At 38.3% G+C, this 12,712-nt stretch overlaps 1 protein-coding gene across 8 annotated transcripts in view; it reads left to right on the top strand.

Moving 5' to 3' along the window:
• The window catches only part of ELAVL2 (ELAV like RNA binding protein 2), a 59,335-nt gene that overhangs the window by 18,505 nt on the left and 28,118 nt on the right, over window positions 1-12,712 (top strand). For all 8 annotated transcript variants that reach the window (XM_026081532.1, XM_026081533.1, XM_026081534.1 and 5 more), the window contains exon 3: window positions 11,876-11,979. In XM_026081532.1, coding sequence (XP_025937317.1) covers window positions 11,876-11,979 — 104 coding nt within the window. The remainder of the gene's footprint in view (window positions 1-11,875; window positions 11,980-12,712) is intronic.

The following is a 12,712-nucleotide window of genomic DNA, read 5'->3' on the forward strand; positions in this document are numbered from 1 at the left end:
TTGCCTTCTTTTCTGTCTAAGTGTCCAGTTATACTGAAGATGAAAGTTGCTTTATTCTTCCTACTCTCTCTGGTACTGCTTCCTCCCTCCATTGCTTAATATAGATTAAGCCACAGCCCTTTTAAGATGCATTTGAGGCCTAATGTTGCTTCATAATGGTTATGAAGTTTTGTGCCTATAGCAAGATGCCCTTGCTGGTGGGTGGGTTTTTTGTTTGTCTACCCCTCGCCCCTGCCTGGCGCACTGTATAGAGGACTAATACTCTGTTTCCTTCCAGAATAATTTTGCTATGTTCCTATAGGGATTATTTCATGGCTTGAACCTGAAATATCTCTGTTTAAAAAAAAAAAAAAATGTCATTGGTTGTTATGTTTTAAAAAAAAAAAAAAAAAAAAAAGTTAGTTTTCTCAGCATATGCTCTCTTTGTACATATTTATCAACTGCAGTGATAGATGGCTTTGTTTTCGACTACCTAGTACTCCAGATTAGTGATTGTTCTTGCATGTTAATTACTACTATTAAAATTGAAAGAAGGTACTCCTCTTTGAGCTGTAGGGAAGGACATAACTTTATTATGAGTTGACACAGTTAAATTCTGTCCCTAGCCTAAATGCTAGTTTTTTGGTAAGAAATGACAGTAACTTGATTGTTGTCTTTCAGTCAGCAAAAAACACCTTGAAGGCAATACTGCAAGTTAACTATTGCAAAATGTCTTTTAAAAAGGGGAGTTAGAAAACAAACTTTTGATCCTGACATGTTTCAGGATCTATTTGTCTTTCAAAACTCTGCAGTTCAGTAGCAAATAAAAGAGCCTGAAAGGAAAAGAAAATCCAAAAATCCAATGTCCAACAAAAATATGTGTTAGTATTAAGGTTAGAAAGGAGTTTTTGCTCAAGACTGCTGTATTTTTACTTGTATGCACAAATACTTTCGCACTTCTGCCTGCCTTTATTTAAGGTGACTAGAAGCTAGCTAGAACAGGAAGAACATTATGCATTTCTGCTGGTCATGCTCCTGGCAAGGAGCAAGTCCTCACTAGGACTTGCTACTACTAGCAATGGTAAAGGCTAAGGTAAGATGATAAGGTAACTGATTTAGCAAATTCCATGGTCTGTTTTTGTCTTAACACAGAGGTTTCTACTTGTAGTATCACAAGCCAGTTTGTAAGAAAGCATGCTCCTTAGGCCGGTCATTTTCATTTCGGTCAGTCCATGGTTTTCACCAGTTCTGCTTGTGAACACAAGAGAAGCCATAATAGTAAAGGCTATCAGTATTCAGACGCCTGTAGTGGCCATAAACAAATGCCTGAGTGTTTTGCTTGTGTGCAAAGGCATGTGCTTCCTCCACATACACTCCCTGCTTCCAACTGTTTTTCACGTTTGTTTTTCAGGTTGTTATCTCCTTGTTTGGATGTAGTCTGTCTATGAGTAACCCTCAGTTAACTCTTTTTTCTATCTTTCTCCCCCCCCCCCCCAATTCCCTAGCTTGCTGAACTTCTTGTTAAGGTTTATGTAGACCTCAGCATCTACTGCATCCCCTACTATTGAGTACCACTGTTGCCTGCTCTGGGGGAAAAAACAGAGCTACCACCTCGTTTTTGTACCTGATATCAACAAGCCATAAGAAGCTTCCAGGAAAAATAGCTTATGTAGCAGATGATGGCGTTAGTCACTTGTGCATGAAGAGCCATGCAAGATGTAAGGCAAGAGAATGGTGCTAAGTTAGTGGGAGAATTGAACCTGCCTGTGATAAAACTTACATTTCTCTTGCCTAAAAATTTAGATTTATACCTCTAGTGATTGCTGCTTAATTATGGATTTAGTCTTAATGCATGGCAGAATAAACTATCGAATACTTCAGCCAATACTTCACCCTTTCCTTCAGTCTTTCTGACTTAAGTTTTCCCAGATTGGGAGCAAGAGCTGAGAATTAGGTTTGGGAGAAAGGCATTGAGGTATCAAAATTGAAATCTAGTAGTGAACTTTCTGCAAATATCATCGTGATAACTCTGTGGCTTGCTAGCTCAGTGGTATACGTGAGTATCAGTAAATAAAACTTGAACTACAAGCAAACTGCTATATAAATGGGAATTGCTCGGTAAATCATTCTGTTGCTGTAATTTTGCTGAAGCTGATTTGGAAATACAGTTTGAGTTTTGTCATGCAAAGTTGAAAGGACTGAAGTGTTAATAATTTATGTTAAAAGTAAATGGTGAGCAAGCAGCACTGATGGTAGTCTGTCCTAATTCCTTTAGCTTCTCTCACTAGAGACCATAGCTATGTAGGTACAATGTTAGATCACAGTCGAGTTTAATGAATTGCATACCCAGGTGTGTGCTTCTAGCCTGATTCCGTATCAAAATAAAATGATTTTGGTAACCTCTAGTGGCATAAACCAGACTCATTTGGCAGTGGTGATGTGTGAAGCTGCAGCAGCATTTTTTTGACAGTCAATTAATAAAATAAAAAAAAGCTGGCACCAGCTGACTGGTCCCTTCTTTGCAAACAAATAAGTGCTGTGTAAACTGTAGCTTGGGAGTATCACACTAACATATTACGGAGCATGCAAATGTTTCGACTTGCAAATCTAGACAACTAAAAGGTCTTGGGGGTTTGTGGATGTTTTAAACTCCTGTGGGTGAAATCCTCTTTATCAAACTTCAGTCCTCCATACCTGTCAGCTGGAACACAGGCCACAAATAGTGCTCGCTCTGCGGCCCGACTTGCGTGCCTTTGGAGTATCGTAGGCTGTGACTACTCGCTGGCTTTTAGGTCGATTTAACAGCGTTGCATCTTTTACAGTGGGTGGTTTACGCCACGCTATTTGTGCTTTTGTGCAGTTGGAGAAGGCGCTTGCTGTGCCTGTGCCCCTGTTGCTCAGATCCATTCTTCCCTCTTCTGAACGTCCAGGAGACTCGTGAAAAATGTTATGGGTCTAAGGGATGAGTTCAGACAAGCGCCTTGGGATATAGGCTTGTAATATTAAGGGTATCATGCAGATTTCTTTTAATGGCATTTTTCCCCCCAGTGTGTGCAACATTAGAAGTGTTGAAAAGCAGAAGAAAGCTTAATGTCAAGTTTCTATGAACTTGATTTTGGTACTGTTTACAAAGGTATGAAGTTGGCTTGTTCACATGGTATTTTAGAGGACCTTGGCCAACCAGCTTCTATTCAGAGAAAGATAAGCTTACAACTTTTAACCAAATTATTCTTTGTGTTTATTGAAAGTAGAGCATTTGATGTAAAATGAACACTTGCATGACTGGTGGCAGAAAATGTATTAATATTCAGGGAACAAGCTATCCACTTTCAATCACTGACAGGCTGACAGGTCTTCAGGGAGTAAATCTGTTGAAGGCAGCATACAGAGCTGAAATTTAGTTGTTTAAAAAAGAAAATCCTGAATCAATTAGAATTCTTTTTTTCACCTTCTGTGGGTTTGCATTGGTTTTCTGCTCCTTAATGTTATTTCTTAACTTCAGGAGTACATTTCTTCACTGTCAAATATTGATGCAAATATGTAATGTTTTTGGAAGATGAGCTTTTTTTTAAGCATTTATTGTGTGCAGTGTTCCAGTTCTTGCTGGTTTTATCCTTTTAGTTCATTATTTTAGGAATATCTTTGCATAAGTTGAATAGCCTCACCTCACTGAAATTGTGATTTTATTGTAAAAAATTATGTATAGTCCAGAGTTTTTAGTTTTCTGGAGTATATGATGCAGTGTTTCTTTAAGATAAATTCTTGTGCTAGAATGTGAGATGAGTTTTATTAGCTTGATTGTTCCTATTCACTTTCAGATATATTAATAACCAAATGTAAATGTCACTTTTCTGTTTTGTCTTTATGTAGAATCTTTATCATGATGTTAGTTTGAAACTGAATAATAGTTTGAGTTTTTGTTATAAGAATTAATGTTGATAGCTCTCAAGTTGTGGGGCTGCTTTTTCTACTTTACCTGTTAAGGAGATCAGTAAGGGAACAGGACGAGGGGAGGCAGAACTTAAATCTCCCTGGTTTTTTTTTTCCTTAAAATAAGTCCAATTTATATCATAGAAGTCATTCAGTCTCACCTTTAAGTAAAGTACATACTGAAAAAGTTTTGAAAGCTTAGCCACCTCTGATATTTGTATGTTTTAAAACAATTTTCATTCTTATTTTTTTTTCAGTAGAAAAAGTGATCTGCTTAAATTCTTGATTGTCTGTTTTGTTTGGTCTGTACATCTTACAGGAATCTTCAAAAATTCCAGACAAAGTGCAAGATTAACTGGTTACTCTGGTAATTTAATCACCAGTTAGTTCAAAACTAACTTGTTCAGCCCTTGCATAGGGTTTTGGTGGCTCTGATGGGGAACAGAGCAGCCAAGGACTCCCTCGTGTGGTGGGTGCGCCAAGCTTTCAAAGGCATCCTGTGTGCAGCAAAGCTTGTCAAAGGACTTCTGGTTCCTGTGAGTTGAAAGAGCATATTGAAATAATGGAAGTGTTGACCCTAGAAAAAATGCAACAGCAGTAACTCTTCTGGAACCAAAACTGCCGGTTCTGCAGCATCTGATAGTCATCAGATATTACCACTGTATAGCACTGGAGCAGTGCTGAAATATAATACCATCTGTGCACCCAAACAAAAATCTAAAATTCTAGCACAGGGGCTGTGGATTTTGTGTGGGAGGTCAGGCTTTGTCACAGTACTTAACCATCTTCAGCAATATCTGTTTCAGTAGGAGAGTCGTGAGGACATGGATTCAGTAGACAGCAGCAGGAGACTTCGGGAACAGAAGATAAGCACGTCCTATATTGGCTTAACACTGGCTCCCTAATCTTGTTACCATGCAGAAAGCTATAGGAGTCTTTCTTCAGGAGTTTAAAATGCTACATGACCACTGAAAACACAGCACTTAAGTTCACTGTACATTTGTAACCTCCCAGGGACCTTTCATGTGTGGTATGGCTCTAGCTGTATTTTAGAAGAAATAGCTTTCAAAGGACCCCTTAACATCTGTGAAATTAAAGCTCGTGCTTGTCTGCCTTTCAGCCTGTTCTCTTAAGGTGTAACAAAGGTTATAAATGACACCTGAGCGCTCTTAGCCAAACTTTGTTAACAGGACTCCATAGTTCAGATGACTATACTCCCTTTTACTATGCATTCAGCCCAGTAGCATTGAGTAAAGAGCTTTTGAAGCTGATCCCTTCACTTCTGTCTGAAATAATACACTTAGTTCCGAGGTACCTGTAGGCATGGGAGATATGTTTCCTCTTAAGTGGTGGTTCTTGGGTTGAAAAAACAGCAAAAGCATTTGTCCTGCTCCCAGGTCTGTTATGAAATACACTGTCATCCTTTGACCTGCAGAAGGCAGCAGCTACACAGTAGTGGCATTACTACACCTGCTTACTTGCAGAAGTTGTCTCTTGTTGTTAAATGCTTTAGCCCCACTTCTTGATTTTTAATTTTTATTTATTTACTTGCACCTGTTTTCCTGGTACAGGAGTACAATAGTCAAGCAAAGGGAGAGGTTCTCTTTAACTTGTCCTTTGAGGAAGCCACATGATCTGAAGACTCTTTTCCTTCTCTATCTGATTCCTTTGCGGAGATGGAGCATGGAGGAATTTAGCTCTTTTATGTGATAGTTGTCTTCTGAAATTTTGTTTAATGTAAGCTCCTGATCAGCCACTGCCTGTGGCTGCTGGAGCTGCTTCCATAGAGCAAAAGGAAGGAAATGAAGGTTGGTGAGTACACTTTTTCCAAAAGGGAAGTTGAGGTGGAGGCCTTTTCCAAGGGCAGATGAAAGATAAAGCTATAAAACAATCTCTTAATTGCTGGAGTGGTGTAGTTGGGCTAAATGGCAGGGTTCAGCTGTTTGCACAACACTCTTTAATGTAACAGTAGAATATTGACGCAGGTTTGTTGGAAGGAAGAAGCCAGTCTCTTGGTGGTATGTCTTTTTAGCCTTTCTTAAATTCCACTGTAGCTGAATTAATGTTTGGAAATAAGTTCTGAATATCACTGAGAAATGGGAAATTTGGAAGAAGCAGCAAAAATGATTTGATGCTGATGAGCTACTCTGAGATAGAAATTATTAGCTTATTTAGGGAGAGTAAAGCCTTGGTCGTGTTATCCTGCACTTGTCTTTAATTGTTCACTGTTTTTTGTAGGTGCTGCCCTCAGTCCTGTAGTGGCATAAATGTTGGTCAGGCAATTACTACACTTGACAGCCCAGCCCTTCAATTATCTGTCAGTACACAGATAATAGAGAGAAAATGATGCCAACTTTTAGACTGCGAACACATCATTTGAATGTAGAAATAGTTGTGTCCCATCCTATTAAGAAAATATGTCTTGTAAATTCGTAGCAAAATAAAGGGTTGCACATACACAGCTAAGAATGGTTGTAGTGCAAGAAACAAGCAATGTCAAATTCCCACCGGAGGAGATGAGCTGTATTTAAGATGGAAATGGAATTTAAGTGAAGCCTTTGCATTATAGTAAGCTGCAAGAAAAATGGTGACCTGTTGCTCTGTACTCTTGCATGATAATATGCTATTAGCTTTCCTGTCCAGGGCTGTTCTCATGGGACAGATTTTAGTAACTGAACAGTTTCCTAACCCATAACTAGGGATGCCTTGAGACACCCTGGATATGTTTTGTGTGACTGAGTATTTCATACCTGAAACCTTTCTTCAGGAGAGGACTTTTCCAGGTAATAGATGCCTCAAACTTCAGACAGCTTCAGTGTTCTTTTTTATTCTTTGTCATGGCCAACTATCTCTTGATTATTGCTCCATTATAAATAGTTTGGATAGTAACAGTAAGAGGTCAAAATTGCCTTGTGTCTCCAGATCTTCTATTCCTCCCCACGTTATGAGAGCTTTGTACAGGTAACTAAATGTGACCAAGTGAAGTGAGCTGGTTTGCAATTGCTTTTGAGCAATTAAGTAATTCAACAGAAGCCTTTATTAGATGGCGTAAATAGCTGTGCTTCGTGGAAATGTATAGTTCAATGTAGTGGTGCGTTTTGTATCCTGCAATCCTGAATTATCTAAGATGGAACTAGGCTGTTTGGATTTTGCTAAACAGCCAGTTAGGGTTTCCCAGTCTCTTTTGTCATTCCTTCATTCCCATGTCACATCTCTAGTAGCCCAACCTAAGTCCTCTCATGAGCTTTACTTTTAAAATTCGGTTCTTGAGTACAGCACACCTTAGATCTGCTGTTATAATCCTGTCTCCTTAGAAATGTTGAAGCAGTTGCTGGAAGCGACGAGAGAATCCCTTAAGTTAGCAAAGTTCTCTAGAGTGCAGTTATTCCTGTTCAGAAACCTGAATGTGTTTTTGTCCTCAGAGGGAGAAAGATGTTGTTTTTCTAATTATATTAAAAGGACTCAACTCTGCTTTCAGGAATACCATTGCTACTTTAAAAGCAGAGCATTAAGAATGGACAGCAGACATCACACCAGTGATGTGACAGCTTTCTGTGTGGATCCTGCTGGGACATTCCTCTCAATGTTGCTTAGTAGAAGACTTTCTTCAGGCTTTTATACCTGTGTGTGCAGTATTTAAGTAGGGTTCCTTTAGAATAAGCGTTTATGAAACAATTTGAGCAGGAAAGGACTAGTTCATTTGGTGATACTTCTTTTTGTAACTATTGTGAAATGGAATTTGCACTTTCTTAAAGCAAAAAAACATGATGTGACATTTTTGAGGCACAACAGTAAATGCAAGTATACTGTGACTATGGCTGTACCTTCCTACCTATTTAATTCTGTCTTTTTAGCTGAAATTTCATTGATCTTTGAGTGACAGGTGCCTGTAAAAAGTCTGTCTACTCCTCTTCCCTAAATATTAAAGCACTAAATTTTCCTTACTTCTCCCATTTAATGTTAAGTTACTTAGTGTTTATTTGTCTAGCATGCATATGGATCTCCACTCAGTCTAAGTTGTCCCTTCAAAGACTAATTAGAATCAAATTCAGTTTGTAATCATTTTTTGCCCCACTCTTCTCAAAATCCACTTCATATTTTGACTCTAATGCCAAAAAAAACCCTGGGCATTATCTGATAAATTATCATTTTTTAATTTGCATCCTCATATCTGGTGGTCAAGTGAGCTTTATAAAGTTCGTAAAACTTGAAACATAAATAGAACAATTTCCTCTGTTAAAGTGAGTATGTATGTGCCTTATGCTTTCTTTACCAGTTCATTAAGTTTTATGGTAAGCCACATACGCAGATGCTGGATATTTGGCAGTGACCCAGTTAGTGATGAACATAGCAAGCCTAGTTCCAAAACGACTCCTCCATCTAAAAGGAGTTTTTGCCACATACGCTTGAGTTTTACTTGGTCACAAATGCCAGTTACAGAAAACATAGAGTATAATTAGTGAATATGAAGCTTCAGATCACAAACTTCAGGTCATTCACTGTCTGTCTTATATAGGCATGTGAGATGCAGTTTTACTGCTGTTTTATTTTTTATCGAACTTTGCAGTAAAATTCAAGTCAGACTCTTTTTTTCTTATTCTGATGATGTAATGATAAAAGCAACTTCTGTTGGTATTTGTGGGCATTACTGTACTGCTGTGACAATGCTTGATGATGTGGCTATTGGTTTTAGTAGCTGGTGGAGGCTACTATTTAAGTGAGCAGAGATGGAGTTTCTGACAGTCTGGAAGAATCTGAGGTCTACATCTGTCCTCGTTTCCTCAAAGTAGCTAATGCTATGTATGATGTCGTTGTTTTCTTTCTGCATGTTTGGCTTGGGGCAGTACAGGGGACAATATCTGATAAGGGGCCCTGTTTTTAGTATTTTCTGTTGTATTTGCTAAATCTGATGTGTGGGGGTGTCCTGTGGTCCCCCCCCCCCCCACCACCACCATCATTTTGGCTTTTGCCACTTCAGGTAATTTCTTCTTTTCCCAAGGATTTAGGTAACTAGTTCCTAGCTTCTATGCCACATGGCCTAATATTCATAGTGTCCCTCTGGCCCAGGCAGAAAACCCAGTGGCAGGTAGCTTGCGACTATACCTTAAAAAGATACTTTAAACAGTGCTGTGAAATATCCACAGGAAAAAAAACTATTGAGGAGAATAAGCTTAACTGAGACAATCTGAATATGCCACTTCTACAGTGACGGACACTACTGCGAATGAGCAGAGCCTTCTCCTTGAAGGCAGTGAAAGTGTTTGGTTCTTTTTTTTTTTCTTGCTGGTGCGAGTAATAGCTCACAAAAATAAGAAACAAATCATTCCTTTCTTTAGGATAAACTAAGTTTAACAAAGCTTACCGCTCTGAGTTCTGGAATAAAAAGCTGGTGTACGCAGTCTCTCCTCTGTTCAGGAGGAGTAGGCCATAATTTTACAGGTCTAGAAAGGCTGAACTCTGGGTATTAGGAAGATCTAAACATATAATATGAAAAATCATAGAGCACCAGGTTAGATAGCCTGGGGAGGTGTTGGAGGGTTTCAAAACTGAAGAGTCATTAAGCACAAATTGCTGAGGCAAGAGCTAGGTGTTGCTGGCTGTGTCTTAGGAGACTAAGCTGCACTTTAATATGCATTTAAACCTGAGGATTATTTACTCTTTGGACAAATGTAGACTTCCTTTCTTCCTTTTTCCTCCACCTCTTGTGGACTCTGTGACAAATGTCCCCCTTGAATGTGTTTCTAGACTTGAAAGCAAGTGCATGATAAGCTTGGGTGATTTCTGTCTTTCAGTGTATGAAGTTAGCTTGTGCGGAAGTGGCGCAAATGGAACAAAAATCCCAGGTTGTTTCTGTCAGCATTTGCTTCAGGTTTTGGCTTTGTGCAACATTAATGGCATAAGATTAAACAACAGAATCACAGAATGGTTGGGGTTGGAAGGGACCTCTGGAGATCATCTAGTCCAACCCCCAGGTGCCCAAGCAGGGTCACCTGGAGCACATTGCACAGGGCTGTACCCAGGCAGGTTTTGAGCATCTCCAGAGAAGGAGACTCCACTCTGGGCAACTTGATGCAGTGTTCAGCCACTCTCACAGTAAAACTTCATGGCAGAATCACAAAATAAACATGAAGCAATTAGTTCAAGCTTGTCTTGGATAAATTACTGGATTGTGTTTGTGTAACTTCCTACTTTTCATATTCCTCACCGAGTTCAGTGAAGTCTCTCCAGAAGAACTAGTCATAAAAACGGTGGCCTTTGTAGCTCTTGAATCTGTTCTTTGCCTGCAGTGATCTGGCTGTTTTTATTACGTGAAAAATAGATCATGTGAACAGAGGAGTGGAAATCATTTCTAGGTGTCGTCTTTAACCCCCTCTGGAAATAGGCCCTGTTGTGATGGGAACATCTTCAAAGAAATCAAAATCTCTGGGGAAAAAAAACTATCTTCTTTRACATTTGTGGCTGAAGTATGCTCCTGTCTAGGAGATGACTGATAACACCACCACCAAAAATTAGCATTTCTGTTTTAGGAGAGAAAATAAAAGCCATGCACAAAGAGACATTCCTTTAGATTGTATGTGGTTGTGGGTGTGTTTTTCTTGTTTTTGAGAATGTTGGCAAGAATTTCTGCAGACAATGGGAGTGATGGAGGTGACAGGTACAGAAATTACTCTGCTGTAAGCAAATCAATAAGGAAAATTTCATTTTTAGGATAATTCACTATATTTTTTGCTTTATGTACTATTTGATACATACTATAATTTGATAAATAAAATATAAGTGCTTCTATATCTATCCTGGCAATAAATTTCTTTGCTATGTTTACATTTTATATAGCATTGTCTCACCTTTCCTACCATCCTATCTCCAAGGTAATATTTCCAGTTAGTGTCTTGCCAGTGAGAATGCTGGATGCTTTGACTTGTTGACTCCTTTTTAGACCTCATTTTTGTACAGTTTCTTTTAAAAAATAAGTCAACAGTATGGAAAATTGTCTTTGAAAAGGTCTGCAAATGGATAGTGTTCTTACTCAGCAGTATACTTTCTGCTATGTTAAGTTTTTCTACTTAACTTTTGTATTTTTGTACTTGTGCTTCAGCACACCCCTTTTAAAAGATTTGTAGTGAAGGCAGCTAGTTCATGATGGTATACTCTAGGTTTTGAAGTTGTTGAAAGATGACATTGCTACTAAGCTCTCAAGTGTTTAATAACAAGCACTTAGGCTGAGAATACACTGTTAGAAGTGGGCAGTAGTTCAGTAGGAGGTAATTAAAAATACTTTGTGGCTATCTCATCTGGATTACAGATGCTAAAAGAACCTGAAAATGGTGCATGTTTGTTCTGAAGATAATTAGGTGCTGTCCAGTCACTTGTAGCTGTTGCTTCRAATATAGAAATAAATGAGCTTTTAAACTCCTCTTTACTGTGAGGCTTTGTACTTAGAGTATAAATAAATATCTGTAGAAATGTTCAGCTTCAAAGATAACTTCTGGCTCAGAAATTAGAATTCTGATCCTGAAGTATGTGTGTTAGTTTCAAAGCACTATTGCAGAATTTTGCCATTATACTTTATATGTTCAGGTATGGAAGCTCAGAACTAAGCAAGTGGTGTGTGTGGGTGTATATTTTAAACCTTGAAGATCTTGCACTTCCTCTAACTCTCTAACTAATCATAACAAACTCCCAAACCTACTCCTCATAAATATTTTTAAGTCCTTCATTAAATTGGCTGTAGCTGTTTTATGTGTTGAACCTAGGGCAGTCCTTGGGAACAGAGAAAAGCTAGATAAAATCACTAATATTGCTGGAAAAACTAGGTGTTATGAACCTCTGAAACTTTGATATATGAAGTAGGTACTGTTTTTAATATAAGCAATTTTTGCTCAGTGTGTCCATATGCATTTTAAACATTTTTCTGTTATGTAGTGCTGCAGTACTAATTATCACTTTACTTCCTTTTTTTAATCAGGACAGAGCTTGGGATATGGCTTTGTGAACTATGTGGATCCCAAGGATGCCGAAAAAGCTATCAACACGCTGAATGGACTGAGACTTCAAACTAAAACAATAAAAGTAAGTAGAGTTAATTGTGTTTTAAAGGAACTGAAGTGTCTTGATTTCTTGATGATCAGAGGAATGACTTGTTTCCCCTTTCCAAGTGGAATTTAAGCATTCTGCTGATGTTAGTCATATAGGCTAGGACTTCACCGTGGAGCAGATTGTTAGTTTGGTCCTTAAATAAAGTCTGTTTATGCTAAATTTAGAGAGTTAGATTCTGGCTAGACTGAAGATTTCTGGTTAGGTATAGAGAAGTTAGATTTTTATATATTTGATAACGCTTTGGATGTAAGCTTGAAACATTACATGTTACATGCTTGATTATATGCAACACTGCATTTCTTTAAGTCTGAGGATACTGCACTATTTGCTTCTTGCTTACCTTCTCAAAGAACATGATATGGATTGCTTTTTAGCATTTTCTTTGTTTTATGGTGGTAATGGCTTATTTCTTTTAAAATTCCTTCAAATGAAGTGTCTGAAATATCTAGTTTGGCTACAAAAAATCATGAATTACTGGATTCCTAGTGTTATGGGGATTTTTTGTTTTGTAGCTATGGTTCATAGGCCTGTTTGCTTCCAGTGTTTGGGATTCCTGGTTTTTCATTTAGTGTATGTAGTCACCCCTGCTCCTCTTGTTTCCTAAATTTAATTGCGCAGAAAATTTTCTAGAGGCATTTCTTACCAATGCCTCTTCTTGCTCCACTCAGCCACGTTTTCTTCTTGCAGGTAAACTGGCTTAAAGTTT

The sequence above is a fragment of the Apteryx rowi genome, unplaced genomic scaffold (assembly GCF_003343035.1).
Source record: "Apteryx rowi isolate R43461 unplaced genomic scaffold, aptRow1 scaffold_551, whole genome shotgun sequence".
NCBI lineage: Eukaryota > Metazoa > Chordata > Aves > Apterygiformes > Apterygidae > Apteryx > Apteryx rowi.